Source organism: Stigmatopora nigra, chromosome 21 (assembly GCF_051989575.1).
Source record: "Stigmatopora nigra isolate UIUO_SnigA chromosome 21, RoL_Snig_1.1, whole genome shotgun sequence".
NCBI lineage: Eukaryota > Metazoa > Chordata > Actinopteri > Syngnathiformes > Syngnathidae > Stigmatopora > Stigmatopora nigra.
The window spans coordinates 5,281,685-5,299,804 of record NC_135528.1 but is presented as its reverse complement, the minus strand read 5'-3'; the positions used below and the strand labels follow the sequence as shown (position 1 = coordinate 5,299,804).

Here is an 18,120-nt window from a genome sequence, read left to right as displayed (position 1 = left end):
AAATACATGCATAAATATATAAATAAATAAGCGTGTTGCTGAAAAAATATATATACATATAAATATACACATACCTATATCTATATACTCATTCATATGTATATGTATATACATATACATACACACATAAGCACATACATAAATATATAAACACATATATACATACACATACACAAACATATATATAAGCACACATACATACACATACACATACATATATATGAGCACATATATATACGCACATGTATACATACACATATATAAGCACAGATATACATACACATACATATATAAGCACAGATATACATACACATACATATATAAGCACAGATATACATACACATACATATATAAATAAGCACATATATACATACACATACATATATAAATAAGTACATGTATACATACACATAGATGTACATGCATGCAAACAGTAGGTCCTAACACACACCCTGACAGCTGATGGGAAGAAGGATCTGCGGAAGCGCTCCTTCTTGCTGATGACGGTGTCTTAATATTAAGAGAATTTTATGAGTAAAAGTACAGACTTTAATCATTGTGGATCACTAAACATGAGGCTTGGTGGGATGGGATGTATTTGATGTTGGGGGAGGTGAGATTCCCTGGCTTTGTGATGGCGTGCTGGCTAGGTGAAATTGAGTTTGCTCTGTCTGCAGAACTAATCAACTCAGTCTGCCTCTAAAGCCACCAACTAGACACGAAAGATGTCGAGTGGCGAAGAAAATCCCGACAAGAACTTAGGGTTTGCCTCCTATTCTGGCCTAGGACAGACAACTTAAAGCCATGGCCTCTGACCCAAAACCCAAGTCCTTAGAGATGAGCTGTAGTCATTCTGTTCCCAGCGATAAGAACAAGGTTTTTCTCTGTGTGGCGTAATTGAATATCTCAAACAATTACACTCCAAACATTGGATTGTTTGTGAGCGTACGATTGGCGGCCGGCCGGCGTGGAAATTCAAGTGCATTGGAAATAAAGCTCAGGGCGCCAACTAACGGCCGGTCAGCTGACAATCTCCCTCTAATAGCATCATAGACGTGCTTTTGTAGAATTTCTGCGGCCACGCGGCGAGGAGAGAATTCATCATTGTGCTCTTGTGTTACGTAAAACGATTGCATTTGCAGATAAAGGCCCTTGCCTTGTCCCCCTCTCTTGCGCTGCTACGGAATTGACATTTCTTTTACGAGCTGTACTTTTATTGTCGCCACCATTGAGCTGTCTTTTAGACCAATCACTTTACAGTCTGCATGCATGCATTTACCAGTACGCGCAAATGGCCTGATTGGTTTAAAGGGGGGGATAAGGGGGGTCCGTAAACCTTTTCGGCCATGTAGTCCTGACCCTAGATAATTCCGTTTGCCCCTTTGTATCGTTTCTGAGGTATATTATTTTTTTAATCCAAACTCGCGTGTGTTTAGGAGCTGAATGATATAAGACAGTGGGGGAGGGAGAGAAATTAGTTTCAGCTAGTTTATTTCATATGCTGAAGTTTTGCTTAAGTCATCCATAAGGTCAGTCGGGGTGGTCTAAAAAATAAAATAAGATATCGCTGGCTAGAAGCTATGGTGCTTTATATGCATCTCTCATACTAGAACATGCGTGATCCTCCTACACAGGCATCCATAAACATGAAGCCTTTTCGTTCGCACAGTGCACTTCTGATTACTGGAAACCTGCAAAGGACGAGGAATAGAAAAAGTCATCATTTTGTTCTTCTTGTTAGGCTCGGGCTTCTTTCTCATGCACGCCGTATTAGGGGCCAGCTGTGTTGGCCTGCATGCTACACATGAGCCTGATTATGACTCAGTATTGCATTACTGACATTCCACCATTGCTCTCCTTTTCTGTAGCCGCTCTGGGCTCTCTCCCTCGCTACCTTCTTGTCTTTTCCACCTCCCCCCGCCTTTCCTCGGGCCGGCAGATTTGCTGAGCAACCGCCTCCCCTCCTCCTCCTCTTCCTCCTCCTCTTTTCTATCCCTCCCTTGACCCCCCGGGCAAAAACCCAAGCGGCGCCTGATCCGTATTGCTTGAAATGGACTACCTCCACGCACAAGCGCCCCGTTACACATGTTGCTCCGCCGCTAACCTTCGCCGGCGTAATATTTCACACACAGCTGTTGAGAGGGAAGAGGATATGAGGCGAGGGTGGGGGTGGAAAGGAAAACCTGGCAGGCAACGCGTGAGGGATGCGTGTGTACACTGATTGGCTTTGTACTCTACTACATTAAGCTCTGTATGTATATATTGTGTTGTGCTGCTTAGGGGGAGGCGGGGGTTCTAGGTTTAAAGGAGCTGACAATGTAAAATGGGCGGGGAGGTGGCGATTTGGCCGTAACCTTGGTGATAAGAGTGTAGTGTACGTGACAGGTAGCGAGCGGTGGTGGTTCACCATTTGGAAGGGAAAAAAAAGGAAAAAAATCCCACACTGGGTTAATCCAGCGCGAGGAGGAGGAAGGGGGCAAAGTGGGCGGGGGAGAAGGGCCGGCGGATGTAGCGGCTTGGCGGCAGCCTTCATACGGTTCGGCGTCACTACCCCGGGCTGCTCCATGCCGCCCGCCGTGTGTTAGCCGGGCCCGGCCGATCGGCGACCGGTCTCTCGTCCTTGCTCTGTCATTTCCTCCCCCTCCTCGCCGTGGGTTCTTACCTCTCTTGTGTTCTCCTTTGCCAGTCAGCCCCGCCCTCTTTCCCTCTTCCTGACTTCTTTTCCTCCCCCCTCCTCGCTCCTCGCTCTCCTCGTTCTCTCTCTCTGTGTGTCACTGGAGAGCGTCTCAGTGTGAAAATGCCATCCTGCTCTCCAGACTGTTGCCTCTTTCGAGCCGTGGAGGTAAGAGACTTGCATTGTGTTTCCTTCTTCTTCTTCTTTTTTTCCGGAGCTACGCCAGAGACGCTTAAATACGCTGTGGCGGGTAAAGTGCGGCCATCGGGACCCCTGCAGTGTTCCGTCGGCCGTTGATGTTTGGCAAACTTTTTATCAAACAAAAGTCACGCGTCAGCTAATCACTTTTTGATCAGGTCGGGGGCTGAGGGGTGGCGGTGGTGGTGGCGGTGGCGGCGGCGGCGGGAGTGGGAGGAGAGGAAGGAGTCTTCGAGCTTTAGAAGGGGCAGGCAGGGAGCACTGTGACGTTTTTTTTTTTTCTTCCCTCGTTTGCGCTAGGAGGCTCGCTAAGCGTCGCCGCGATGGCGCTCCCGGCGTTCCGTACCGTTTTGGGTCGACCAGACGCCGTTTCCTCGCCGGGATCCGTCCTCTGAGGGGTTCTCCGGGTCTGGTTCTTTCGTCTTTGCGAGCATTTTCAACAGTTGCGCCCTCTCGCTTCGTGTGCAGTGCGGGCCGGTAGAGTTTGCGAGCTCCGCGTCTGCTCTCGGCCGGCGCAGGATGCCAAGTACGTAGGTGCGCGAGCCTGCAAACATGCAACACCTTCCGGCGGACCTAACGTGCGTCGCCTCCGCCGCCGTTTGCGAGCGCTTTCTTCCATCGGTGCGCTCCTATTTTTTGCATGCCTTCGTGTGCCCCGCTGCCTGTGAGCAGGGATTTTTGCGCCAACGTGCAGATGGCGCTCTGTGGTGATCTACGCAGCAAAGGCACTGGGGGCAAAAATTTCAACCAGTTTGAAACGTCGATGAAATGGTTCAAAATGGCGCAACAATGGGCGGTCCTCGGGCTTTGAACCATGCCCGCTCGCCACTCACTGGCATTTTTAAGGACGTCATGAAAATGTCCTCCAACTGGGAATACTTTCTACTTTTCCTTTCTGGTTGTCGGTGTCGGCGCGGCAGAAAACACGTCAGTGTGCGATGTGCGCAAGCAAGTTTACGTGCCTATCCGGGGACGTGCGTGTGAGGGAGTTTGGTTGCACCGTGGACAAAAGGGCTGAACCCCTAGCGTGCGGGCGCCAGTTTCCGGGACTTTGCTGCCATTTTTCTTTTTTTTTTTTGAAAGAAACTCTCCCGTTAGAGGAAACTAAACAGGACTTTAAGGATGGACTTGACCAAGCACGTGGAGGTAAACGGACATTCCCAATCGGATTCGCTCCTTTTTTTTTTTTTTAGTCTAGCGTTTTTCGGGAAACGCTGCTTAGGCCAACGCCACGTCTCGCCATGCCCGTCCGGGACTTCTTTCCGGCCCTTGCCAAAACGTGACCTCGGCCTGTGCCTGTTTTACAGATAGTGAAGGTGTGGAGCGAAGACGGGGCCGGAAAAGTAGTGGAGATCCCGGCCGACATGACGGCAAGAGATGTGTGCCAGCTCCTGGTCTACAAGAGCCACTGTGTGGACGACAACGCCTGGACGCTGGTGGAACACCACCCGATCCTCGGCCTCGGTGAGTACCTCTTATGGAAGTTACCATTTTTTGGGGAAAGGATTGCATAGGGTCAACAATTTTAGGTTGACTATGTAAAGCTATTGTGGAGAAATCTGCTTGTGTGTTAGTCATGCCGCTATACAATTTCATTTATTTTCATTTCATTCCATTTGTTGCAGCAAATAGAATTATGTCTTAGTTTCCTGCGGGGCTCCATGTCAGTTTAACGAGATTTTTACCTTGTGAGACGATTGTGAGTCCTCGCTATGATAATTTTATTACTTAGTTCATTATGCATTCTAGTTTCTTGTCATGGACATTGGCGCAAAAAGCCTTGCCTTGAATTTAACCCCTCACACATCATTCCTGATGTGTTATGTCAATTTTAGGGTTATTTTCGTATAATGATTTTAGGGATGTTTTCGTATAATAATTCTAGGGATATTTTCGTATAATACTTTTATGGATATTTTCCTATAATAATTTTATGGATATTTTCCTATAATACTTTTATGGATATTTTCCTATAATACTTGTATGGATATTTTCCTATAATACTTTTATAGATATTTTTGTATAATACTTTTATGGATATTTTCCTATAATACTTTTATGGATATTTTCGTATTATACTTTTATGGATATTTTCCTATAATACTTTTATGGATATTTTCCTATAATAATTTTATGGATATTTTCCTATAATACTTTTATGGATATTTTCGTATGATACTTTTATGGATATTTTTGTAGAATAATAATAATAGTATTGACAGGATGTAGCACATAAACGATCAAAAGATATTTATTGTTTTAGCAAATGTTGAGGCTTTGGTGAACGTGTGTGTTCATTTGAGTGTGTTTGTATGTATTCTATACATTTTGAGGTTTCCTCACCAATATTTGTAAAAATAAGAAGCTCAAAGTCGATTTCAAGGCGTACCCTTTTGAAGCTTTACTTAGCTCCTTTTTTTTCCCCCCGGTTCTGTCTTTGTCCACGGTGAGGCTTTCCCACTCCCGGACTCGTATTTTTAGAGTCAAAGGATGGCTTTGTGCGTTGCTGCTTCATCTGCGTCGCTGCTGGAAAAAAAAGTGCAGGAGAGATGGAATGTGAGGCGAGCAAAGAGAGGGCGGGAAGGAGGGAAGGGGAGAAAAAAAAAGGCAGCAAAAAAAAAATGGGAGCGACGGAGAGATAAAAAGGGGACAGGGCTGGCTGGCTTGGGGGGGTTAGCATGCGGAGAGGCTTGGACTTAGCGTCATAGCCGAGTTGCAGGCAACCAATCGTGGATCTCTGTTGGACGAGCCCCTAGCACGGCTGGCCAATCACTTTGCACTTAACCCGCCATAGGAAATTCCCCGCCTGCTCTCTCTCACACACACATACACACACACACACAGAACGGAGGTCAAACATTTCCAACCTTGCGTTTCTACCACATTCTTTTTTTTTTCCTTTTTCCTCGCATGCCCGTTAAAAGAGTTCTGGCTAAATCTGGCTATCTTGCAGAACATCCTGTCACTATCCATTTTTTTTTTTTGTCATATCGTCCCCCCACGCACACAAGCCCGTATGTGCGCACGCCATTTATCACATTAGGGCGGCATGAGCTCTTAATGTGGCCTCGTCGTTGTCGTCTGCGGGCTCGCTGCACTTTGCTTCTGGCTCCTCGGCTTTCGGCAATCAGCCTAAATAGATGACATCATCTTCCTGCAATGCCCACACTCTGCCAGCCCCTCCCCCAATCCCTCGCCATCTCTTGCCACTTCTTCCTCCCCCCACCCCTCGCAGCGCTTCTTTTTCCTCGGCTCAACTCGTATGTTATCGTTCTTTAAGGACAACTATCTTTATTTACGTCATATTTACCGTGTTTTCAGTAATGGAGAAGATCTTCTCTGTCAATGTCACAAAGCAGGCCATTTTCAATGTTATTGTGTGTGTGTGTGTGTGTGTGTGTGTGTGTGTGTGTGTGTGTAAAAAGCCCCCCAAGGACATTGCAAACAAAATTCTGTGACTCACAGTGTCCGTGTGTTTTTGTCCGTCCATAGAGAGATGCCTGGAGGACCACGAACTGGTGGTTCAGGTCCAAGCTTCCATGAGCAGCGACAGTAAATTCCTCTTCAGGAAGAACTATGCCAAATATGAATTCTTCAGGAACCCCCTGGTGAGTCTCTCGCATCCCCGTGTTGACCTTTCCGTGACTGCTTCACTTGAGCACGCAGCCCCCATAGGCAGGAAAACGTTGTTCGCCGTGATGTTTCTGGACAGAGCTGTGGATTTGATCATGTTTGAGCTTTTTTGGATGAGAAATTGTGGGGAGTAGCGGGTACTGCAGGTGCTCGGATGTTTGGTCGCCGGTCTTTTGGTCGCTGGTCAAATGGTGACTGATTCAGACTCAAAATTATATTCATGAGAGAGAGTTTAATATCTAAGAGAGTATAATATCTAAGTACTGTTTAATATCTAAGTACTGCTTCATATCAAGTACTGTTTAATATCTAAGTACTGTATCATATCTAAGTACTGTTTAATATCTAAGTACTGTATCATATCTAAGTACTGTTTCATATCTAAGTACTGTTTCATATCTAAGTACTGTTTCATATCTAAGTACTGTTTCATATCTAAGTACTGTTTCATACCCGAGTACTGTTTAATATCTAAGTACATATGACCAGCGACCAAAAGACCGGCGACCAAACGTCCGGTCACGGAGAATACACACATAAAAATCAAGAATGTTTGCATTTTTTTTTGCAGTTATGACTTTTGTAATGACCTTACTTGGCTCGCAATATGCAATGAAGTTACACACTACATTTTCTCTATATATGGATTTCCAAGCTCTTGAAGGGAAGCCATAAATATGTATTAGCCTGCAACAAAAATAGTTTGACATCCTTGATTTCTGACATCTGTACATTTCCACAGAATGTAGTTCATTATTCTAAATGTTTTTATAGCATATTCCAAGACTTGTTAACAGATGCAAACAAGTCAGTCTGTCTTTGGTCCAAGTCCATCAGATCCGCCAATCAAATAATTGCATCCGCTTATTTGGCCTGATATATCCTTCCTATTTTACATATTCAAAATCCACTGACACTAAAAAGAGATGGCGACGCCGTGTGTGTTTTTAAGCCTTAAGAAACCCCGCGAGAGCCTCGTTAAACAAGAATAGAAGCTAAATACTAAGGACATACCCCATGTTTTATTTCATGGTTTCTTTTATCGTGCAAGTTCGGGCGATTTGTCCTCGAAAGTATCATCCAATTCATTGGAAACAATGGCAGCAAGATTTTATATTATTATTATTATTATATAATGCAGAAGTTGGGAAGCTTTTTGACAAAGAGAGCCATAAACAATTGATAATTTCTAATGTTATTCATTGAGAGCCATTCTCCAAATTTAAAAGTCTAAATACCCATAAATGTAGTAATTTCACCACTTTTAAAGTGGAAAAAACTACTTTTGACATTCTTATACAGTTGCTAATAAATGAGTATGCATTCCAGAAAAGTCTAATGCAAAATAATTAAGATTAAAGCAGCTCTCCATGGAGTAACTGGTTTCCATATTTTAGCTCACAGGTTAGCAGAGAGCCAGATCCACCCATCAAAAGAGCCAAATGTAGCTCCTGAGCCATAGGTTCTCTACCCCTGATGATATAATGACAATCCCCTATTGAGGCCAAGCTGGCATTTTTGAATTCCTCTTTTTTTTTGGCGTTTAAAATCCCATTTTTTTTTCAACCTGGTACATCCTACAACGACACGATCCGGCGTCTTAAAGCTAAAGTGTGACATCACATTATTGGCGTGGTGATTTAGGGGTATGTCAGAGCCAGCAGGTGACCTCAGCTCCGTGGTAACGAGCGCACTAAAACACCAGAGCGCCGGCCGCAGTCTGTCAATCATGCTAAGAGTGGTGCTGCTGGCTAAAGGGGATTACATCAGCGGGTGAGATCATACTGCATCTACTCTCGTAGGCTCAAGTGCCTTCTTCTCTCTATCTCTTTATTTTTTATTGCCTCCCTCAGCCCCCGGAACCGACCGACCGCTCGTCTACCAGTCCTCGTTTTCATCTATCACGACAACAGAAAGACTTATTCTTCGTTAGGAAGTGTGACCCTTAACAGCTTCCCTTTTTTTCCCCTTTTTTACCATGCAGAACTTTTTTCCCGAGCAGATGGTGGCCTGGTGTCAGGACTCTGATGGCACAATCCCTCAATCACAGCTCTTACAGGTAAGGAGGGATGACCAATGATGTCAAGATGCATGTGCAAGCAAATTCTTATCTTATCTTATCCTCCCCCTTTTAATCGGGAAAACCAAAATCCCGTCCTCGAAGGGTTTTGAGACGCCTTCTTCCTCCTGAAGACTGTGACAAGGACATCTGTTGTCTAAAAATATGCATGAACATTCACACAGAGTCATTGCAGTCTGCTAATTGCGTTTGCCTGCTGGTGCCGCAGCCATTCGTCTAAGAATCTAGAAAACGATGCCATTTTTTGTACTTTTTTTTTTAAACACTCATCCTCATTAGGTAATTTTTTATTTGTTTGTCTAGAACTTCCTGAACTCAAGCAGCTGTCCAGAAATTCAGGGCTATCTGTACATGAAGGAACCTGGACGCAAATCCTGGAAGAAACTTTACATGTTCCTGCGACGTTCCGGCCTCTACTTCTCCACTAAAGGAACATCTAAGGTCATATTTTTATTTTATACCCCAACACAACACAATACAATGACACCCAATGGGTGCTCGGACGTTTGGTCGCCGGTCTTTTGGTGATAGAGTTTATCGTTGAAACCAGCTCTCAAAATTATATTCATGAGAGAGATTTTAATATCTAAGAGTGAGTTTCATATTTAAGTACTGTTTAATATCTAAGTACTATTGAAAACAATCGATATTTAGATATTAAACTCATGAATATAATTTTGAGAGCTGGTTTCAACAGTAATTTATAGATATTAAACAGTACTTAGATATTAAATAGTACTTAGATATTAAACAGTACTTAGATATTAAACAGTACTTAGATATTAAACAGTCCTTAGATATCCAACAGTACTTGGATACTAAACTCTCTCTCATGAATATAATTTTGAGAGCTGGTTTCAACAGTAAACTCTCTGTAACCAAAAGACCGGCGACCAAACGTCCGGTCACGCACCCAACGCAATGACACAAAAGGAGAATTAAAAGAAATGACCAAGTATAACATGCATGATTTGCCCTTGTTTTAACAGGAGCCTCGACACCTTCAACTATTGTCCGATCTGGAAGACAGCAACGTCTTCACCATCATCGCCGGCAGAAAACTCCACAACGCTCCCACAGACTACCAGTTCTCCATCAAGGTAACAGCACTCTGCCTTTTTTTCTATTGGTCCCCAACTAATGCTTACTAATTCTCCCAAGGCCCAGCCGTCAATTGAGCTCTTAAAGTGACAACGGCGAAACGGTTTCAAACCGCCTTTGTAACAGATGCACCTGTGTCGTTTTTTGCCCGTATTGTGTGTTGCTGCGTGCGGGTCAAAGGACACGGGGGTTAAACCCACACAGCAGGGGTTTGAACACACTGTGTCCCCCCACTCTGGGAGTTATCTGTGGTGGGTCACCTGCTGATCTGGGATAAGCCCAGTGGGATAAGCCGGGATGCTAGATGGAATCTGCCCTCCCAGCCCCTCGGCTCACTTACACACACACATATACACACACACACACACACACACACACACACACACACATATATACACGCACACACACTTACACATACACACACACGATCATGCTAGGCGACTGTCACGTCAGATTCTGTCAGCAGGGGTGACAGTGCAGAATTGGGTTAGGGATTTTACTTGACGGGTGGTGGCTGTATCGTCGCCATGGAGACGTGAATTAATTCATGGCCAGGGCCTGGCAGGTCCAATGAGTGGTGCATTGTGCACTTATGATAAATGTAGGAGGGTGGAATCAAATCTTCTTTAGTTCTTTTGGGAAAGTTTGCAGATTTTATTTTTTATTGTAACTCGGCGAGGAAGAATGCCAAGCTTTGTCAAATGTCTTTTTTATGATGATTTAAGTACAACCGCAGATGCTTGGACCAAATTTAGAGTGGAGGCATTTAAAAAAAAAGAAAATGCATGTTTTTGGAGTTTGGAAAAAGAACTACTTTTTATTCCACTTGCTTTAGCGTGCAAATGTACGTCGACGTGTGCGTGTATATGGTTTTTAGTTGATGTATTTTTAAAGTTTTATGTGTATGTGGTGGCGCTGATTCAAGTTAGCGGTCAGTGGTTCGAATCCCACCTCTGACTCCGCGGTCAAGAATGACACTGGCTAAAGGACTGCAATGATTTCACATAGTTAGTTATTTATACATTTTCAGTCTGCCTTTTTCCCGATATTTTTTTCCCCAACAGGGTTAGCCGCGCTATGCAAAAAAAAAAAAGACCTAAAATTCAAGCATTTTTCCCCCATCAGCACTTTTTTGAGCAAATAACACACAAATGTTAATCTCACAATTAATCCGTAAGCACCATGTGGGTGTTAAAGTCAAACTTTTTGCTTACTTTATATTTACAGCCCAGTAAAGCAAGAGGGGACTGTAAGGAACTGAAATTGTTGTGTGCTGAAGATGAGCAGAGCAGGACATGTTGGATGACTGCCTTCAGACTTTTTAAGGTGAGTTTTTCCAAAAATTGCACTAAAGTCTTGCCATATTTTTTTCCCTTCATTCATCACCTACTTCCCCTCTTGACATTACAGTATGGCCTTGTCCTGTATAAAAGCTACAGCGTCCCACAACAGAGGAAGACGACTCTCCCGCATTTCTCCACGCCTGTGGTAAGTGTTGAATAACTCCTACCTTCTACTAGTACACTAAGATTAGTTGACATAAGATCAAGTCAATTCGCAAGGCTTTTTTACTAAGTCCGCCCTTCACATTTCAAGGAAAATACGCAATTGTCCGGCTATTGTGCAATTGCGCACTACTCTCGTCTTCTCTGCGCAGCAGCAATCATATGGCACGCAGTAAATAAAATCCAAACTTTTTTTTTTACCCTTTTCTCCATGATGGTGCCGTTTACGCGACAGCTAGTAGCAGTAGCTCAGTCCACTCTTATGTTTTTTGTGTTTTACAGCATGTTTTACATGAAAAATTAGAAGGGAACATTGACATGCACCTGCTTATGGCAGGTGTAATACTGGTTTACCCATAGCGAGCAATGATGATGGTACTCAGTGCGCTCAGGGAGGTTGTCTTTCTGCCCAGACCAATGAAAAATTAGAGGGAACATTGATGCTTAGCGACAGGCCCCATTTCCATTTTCACTAGAGAAGAAGCTTGGTGGTTAAACAAGGACCCCGATGAATAACGGATCATGCACTATATAGCATTGGTCGCCTTTATATATTATTCAAAGCTCATCGTACGTTGGCAAGGTGAGAAATTGAACTGACGAGTGTGGCAGTCGCTTGCCAAATGGTGAACCACTTGTGAAGATTTACTGTTCACGAATGAGCTCGAAAAGAATTTAGAACGTCATTATTACCCCCTAAAGCTTTTTTAAAGGGAAAATAGGATGATATTTTCTGACATGTCACAACCTTGAATGAGATAAAATTGATTTTTTTTCCTTAATAGTTTAAAGCCAAACCTTTTTTTTTCTCCTTAATGTCAGGAAGTTTGTATTTTCAAATTAAAAGCATCCTTAATTGTGCTTGATTAAAATAATTCCCATCGCAAAAGGCATTAAGCCAAAGGGGACGCGTGTGTGATTTGGACTCTGTGCAGACAGAATTTGTCATGCCCCAATGAGTGCGTCTGGCTTGTTCGACCTCTGACCTCTGTTCTATTCCAACCCCCCACCTTCCGTCTTATTCCACCAACCACAACTCCATGGCCTTCTCGTCGCCTAACAGCGGAGCGTATCAGAAAACTCCCTGGTGGCCATGGACTTCTCGGGACGGACCGGACGCGTCATCGACAACCCCGTGGAAGCACAGAGCGCCGCCCTGGAGGAGGGACAGACTTGGAGGGTAGAAGAAAGACCCCCCACCCCCCGTTGGTTTGTTTTATCAGACACCGGGAAACTGACGATCTCGTCATTTGGTTTAGAAACGGAGTCAGCGTATGAATGTCCTGGGCAGTCCGTCGCCCTTGCACCCATCTTCTCTCAGCACAGGTAAAAAATACATGCCACAATACACAAAAAAAGGTCACTTTTATAGATTTGTTTCACTCCAATGTGTACTTGTTTTGTTTTGCAGTCATCCACAGGACGCAAGTTTGGTTTCACGGGCGCATCATGAGAGAAGAAGCCCATAAAATGATCATACAACAAGGCCAAGTAGACGGGTGAGATTGCGTTTCCTTGGCAACATTGTCCCTCTGGTATTCCCAAATGTTTATTTTTAGTTGTGTTTATCTCCTCTGGGGGGGATAAAAAAGGTTATTGGTATCTTCAATGCGACTTATCTCCCTTACCAATACATTTATCGATAATCAGTTGATATTCCTTCACCACATTCATGTTAATGAACATATAAATGTAAATATGTAAGATTATAGCCGAGGGGTAGTTTCCATTTTTGCTCCACTCTTTTTATCTAGATCTATAATGTCTTCTGTGTCTTGTCCGTCTGAAATGAAGTTCTAATCTAATCTACACACACATGGAGCACACTTTTAGACAGCGTTGTGATGGCAATTTTGTTCCAGATGAGGTTCAGAGATGGGAGTTCACTTATGTTAGCTAGTATTTTTTTTTGAAGGGAATTACACAGTCACCTCTAGAGCCAGCCTTTGTTGACGTATTGGAATTCTTTTTTGTACTTGTCATTTTAACTTTCTCTCTTTCTTTTTCAGGTTATTCCTGTTACGGGACAGTCAGAGTAACCCTAAGGCCTTTGTGCTCACCTTGTGCCACCACCAGAAGATCAAGCACTTCCAAATACTACCGGTCAGTCAATTTCAGTCGTCGATTGCACACATTTCGGAACGCTGCTTTTAGCCCATTCGAAAGCCAAGCGGCTGGTCGTCAGTAAAAGAAAAGGTAATTAGTGTTTGCATTGGCAAGCTGCTCATTTTTTTTTTTGTAAATGCTCCTAAATGGACATAGCGGCGTTGCGTAATGTGGAAAAAGCTGGAGTTGTCCAAAAAGCCAGCCAACAGTCCGCCTTTAGCTTTGATTACAGCAAGCATTTCCTTTTTGGCATCATCTGGCTAATCTTATGCAACGCCGCAATGTTGCTTTCCAACCAGAGTCTCGTTCGTTCATTTTTTTTTTTACATTTTTTTTTTGATGAAAGATAAGAATGTTGGAGGGCCGAGGGACAACAAACCTTCTCTGATATATCCTAAAGATTCTTATGGGATTAAAGTTTGGACTGGACATACTTGTTCTAGTCTGTAGATGATTCTGGAACATGCTCCATCTGGACTCATTAGATCACATTATCTTTTTTTTTCCTCTCAGTCCAGAGCTGCCTAACAAATTGAAGCTGGATTTTGCGCCAGTCTTTTTTGTCCTTGATTAAAAGGGATGTAATGATTCATCCAAATGTCAATCGACACAGGCATTTTTTTTTTTAGAAACTGGAACTATAGGCTACAAGGCATAACATAAAAAGCTATTCCAGTTCTGATTGGACAAAAAAATGTTTTTTTTGTAAATGGATGAAAAGAACTGGATTAAAAGCCTTGAATATTCAGTTTTTTTATTGATCTAAAACAATATTTATTTTAGCTTTTTTAAAATATATTTGTAGATTTTACAAAATGATTTTTGAACTAAAAAAGGAAAAAATTGATTAAAAAATGACAATTATTGATTTAAAAGGGTGAAAATCAGGAAATGTAATATACATATATACTCTTGATTTGAATTTGATCCTAAAACAGAAAGTCAGCACTCATAATTTACTTTCCCGGGCCACAAAAAATGATGCGGTGGGCCAGATATGGCCCCCGGGCCACCACTTGGACACTCGTGACTTAAGGTGAAATGCTCTTGACTAAAATTCTAAGTCTAACCGTACTTCTCCCGCATGTCAAGTGCGAAGAAGATGGGCAAGTTTTCTTCAGCCTGGACGACGGCGCCACCAAGTTCACCGACCTAATCCACCTGGTGGAATTCTACCAGCTGAACCGAGGAGTGCTGCCCTGCAAGCTCAAGCACCCTTGCACCGCCGTGGCCTTGTGACATTCTTCCCAAGCCCCTTTCTCTGCGATGGCCCGCCGCACCCCTTTTCAACTTTTCGTCTTTGCACACCTCCCTCATTCCCAGAGCGCCACGTTGGGCCCCGCCCCCCATGGCGAGGAAGCCAGCCAGCCCAGCTTCTCTCCGCCTCGCGGCTTTTCTTTCCTTTTTTTTATTTTACTTTGTCCTGCCGGATTGGCGCGAAATGTCGGCGGGCGACCGCTCTACTTGTCCGTAAAGCCGCCCCTCGTCGACCCCAGGCCTGATAAGCTGTGGCGCGGGAAGCGCCACCACACATCTTCATCATCGATCATCATCAGGGATGGAGGGGAATCCCCCCCTCCCCCCCTTGGATCCGGATCCGGAAACGTCTCCGGGTCCCCGGGAGGTTTTCTCAACCTGTGCAGTCCAGTCTGGATAAGCTGACGCCGCCAAAAAGCGAGAGCGCCCCCAAAAAACCCAAATCCCCAGACCCCTATCCCCAAAAACCAACCCCCCCTAACCCTACTGCTGTGTCAAGGATCAAGAGGAGCAAAGATCTAGCACGAGCGACCGGAGATTTCTGGGAAAAAGGAAAAGGAAGGACAAAGGAATGTTTATCAGGATGGCCGTGACGAGCCTCTTTTAGACTTGATTACTTGATGTCATTTTTGATGCTGTTTTATTACTGTTGATTCAATGCAGAACTAGTTTGCACTTGTGCGCGGGGGGAGGGGGTGGCAGCACCCGTCAATCATCATCACCATCACCACCACCACCATCATCATCATCATCATCCTCCTCCTCTTCCTCCTGGAGAAACGTGCATTACAATCTCCAGCTAGCAAACCACGATGGGATTTAAAGGGAAAGACAACACTTGGTGTAGCCGACCGACTCTCACGCAAAGCACGGAATTTGCGTTTAAATGGCAAAAAAATGACACTGCCGACAACCGCGGCCATTTTGGGGCATCACTTACGCCCACTCACGGATGGGTGAGGAATTTGATTGGCTTTGTTAAATGTCTATTTTAAGTGGACACTTTTTTGGAAATGCTGGCTTTTACCCCTAATCTCCCCCTCAATTTATTAACCATTTATAACGCAATTGACTGTTTTTAATCTTTAAAAAAACTGGCATTCACATTAATACAAAAACGATTGTCAATAGATTTGATGAGTTAAGACATGGCATCTACTACAATATTAATATTTGCTATACAAGTGTCTCACATTAATACACCAAAATGAATAGAATTAAATGAACAGAGGCTTTGACGCCCTAAATTAAACTTTAAAGAATTATTTTAAAAAATCCAATTCATTTAAATTGGGACAAATGGCTGTGATTGCTGACCTTTTCACTGCCGTTGACTGTGCTTCATCGTCCAATCTTTTTTGACTGGGAAAGTTTGGCGTTATAAAGTTGTTGTCTTTCCTTTTAAAACAAATGATCCAGTGCCTTTCCCCGAAAGGTTTTTGGCCACGGCCACACTGCTGTATTTGGGGGTGTGGGGGGGCGCTAGAGAGGAAGAACGTCCAAAATCATCCCATGCCAGAAAACGTCTGTTTTCGCTCTTTTTGTGAATGTCTGTGAACTTACTAAACCGCCATTGACGGCCATAGAAAATCCTACCCGGCCCTCCCAGTGAAAATGGATGGGACGTCTATCGCCGTGGATGACAGCAAAACAAGCCCCCCCCCCCCCCCCCCCCCCATGCCTGGAAGTGTATTTGATATCTGTCAGAGAGTTCATAGGCCCCCCACCCTCCCCCACTGAAGAAACAAATCAAAGAGAAGCACTCCCATATGTCTTTATTTTCTGTTAAAAGTATGGAAATGCAAACAAAAAGAAAACTAAAGACACAATCAAATGAACTTCACTTGCCTTAAGGTAAAAAATAATCAACCTTACACATTTCATTGAGACGTTTGGGATGCTGAGACACGCCCCCAAAAATCCATCCTTAGTCTTTTGGAACAAATGGAAGCCAAAATGAGGTCATTTGGTTTTGCTTCTGTCTTTTTTATCCAATTTTTTGCAGTTTCATCCGTTCAGTTCTCACGTCCCGCCCCCTCCATGCCCAGAATTTAGCACAAGGCACGGCGCCGTGTCACTTTGCCCCCCCCCCAGCCTCTCATGTGACCAGCCCGGAGTGGAAAATGCTTGAAGCCCCCCCTCATTCCCCCCTTTGAGCGCCCCCTCCCCCTCACCCGTGTCCAGCATGTAAGCTACGAGCCTGTGGTGAATAAGTGTGTGTGTTTATGTATGTGTGTGGGAGAGTGTGTGTGTGTGTGTGTGTTTGTATGAACCGGCTCGACTGTTATTGTAAACTGCTGGTCGTCCGACTTGCCTTGTACAGATGGAAAGGAAAGAAAAAGAAAGGAAAGGAAAGAAAGGCCAAGAAAGTCAAGCGATGCCTTAGATTCACGTGCTTTTTTGGGGATTTTTGTTGTTTTTTGTTTGCTTTTTTTCCCTTTTGGAGACAGGGGAAACCCTGCCACTCCACTACAAATCAGTAGGCATGTTTTTTCCAATTGGAAATCACTTTGTGCCACCAGAAGTAAATCTATAGTGAGGAAAATGTCACATGGATGTTTTATGCAGACAAAATATTCTGGTAAATTGTGTAGCGAAAAGAATTTCAGGTCATTTAGGTGGACAGGGAGAAGCAATCAATCCCCCCCGTTCCATTTGGTCAAGGCCTTTGTTTGGATATGTCTTTAGTGACTATCACAATTTTTTTTTTAATTTGGCAGGTGATGATTGTTTTAGGTTGTTTTTTTTTTTTGCAAAATTAGTTTTTGGGCAAAAAGTTTTTGCCCAAAAATATATTTTGCACATTTTTTTTAGCAAAATTATTTTTTTGGGCGGTTCAACTTCAGTTTTTTTTATTTTTAGTTGTTTTTTTTGTTGTTTTTGCTGCGCGCATCCTTGGTTTTTTGCGAATGAATGAATATGTGAAAACGACGGCGGAGATCGAACACTGTACCTTAGGTCACAGATCACTATGTACGGCCGTTATGCTTTGCCCATAACGCTGTGTAAAAATGAAGAATGCTATTTTGTCCCCAATTCCTTTTTTTTGTTGATGATGTGTACATTGTTGACATTTTTGTGTATTTTCTTATCAGTTTTTTTTGTCACAAAATGACCTTATAAATATATATCAAAGAATACACCACACTATATACAGTATTAAATTAAACTTTAAAATTTTATTTTAAAGACAAACTGGATTTTTTGGGGAGGGCCACGTGTCCAATTTTATTGGAGCTACGCTGAAAAGGAAAAAGGCCAATTTAAGATTTTTTTAAGAAACTTTGCAATGTTTATCGTTTAAAAAAAGTTTACATTTGAGTAAAAAGTGATGAATATGAAAATGTTATGTTTTAGGGAGGAAAAAGCAGGTGGAATAAGGGGGTCAATTGCAAATGTTTGGCAGAAAAAGTCACCTTTTTTTCTTTTTTTGTGCAAAAATGTTTGTAATTGGTGTACTGAAAAGTAGTCGTAGTAAAAATAGCATCACAATGAAGGGGAAAAGCGCTGAAATTTAAAAGAAAAAGCAGAACTATGCAAAAGTCCTTAAATGTTGTGGTGCAGAT

The 18,120-nt window shown here is 43.3% G+C and overlaps 1 protein-coding gene across 3 annotated transcripts in view; it reads left to right on the top strand.

The window, feature by feature from the left end:
• LOC144214656 (growth factor receptor-bound protein 10-like) overlaps positions 1-16,208 on the top strand; it is a 32,696-nt gene extending 16,488 nt beyond the window's left edge. Inside the window, exons 1-13 of one of the 3 annotated variants that reach the window (XM_077743221.1) lie at positions 2,488-2,842; positions 4,180-4,336; positions 6,365-6,480; positions 8,490-8,564; positions 8,889-9,026; positions 9,575-9,685; positions 10,914-11,012; positions 11,097-11,174; positions 12,255-12,371; positions 12,451-12,517; positions 12,603-12,690; positions 13,201-13,294; positions 14,390-16,208. In XM_077743221.1, the coding sequence (XP_077599347.1) occupies positions 2,798-2,842; positions 4,180-4,336; positions 6,365-6,480; positions 8,490-8,564; positions 8,889-9,026; positions 9,575-9,685; positions 10,914-11,012; positions 11,097-11,174; positions 12,255-12,371; positions 12,451-12,517; positions 12,603-12,690; positions 13,201-13,294; positions 14,390-14,536 (1,332 nt within the window). In that variant the 5' untranslated portion in view covers positions 2,488-2,797 and the 3' untranslated portion in view covers positions 14,537-16,208. Of the gene's footprint in view, positions 1-2,487; positions 2,843-3,147; positions 4,019-4,179; positions 4,337-6,364; positions 6,481-8,489; positions 8,565-8,888; positions 9,027-9,574; positions 9,686-10,913; positions 11,013-11,096; positions 11,175-12,254; positions 12,372-12,450; positions 12,518-12,602; positions 12,691-13,200; positions 13,295-14,389 lie in introns of those variants that run through there. The other 2 variants (XM_077743222.1, XM_077743220.1) reach the window with 2 other exon arrangements.
• Positions 16,209-18,120: the final 1,912 nt, after the last annotated feature.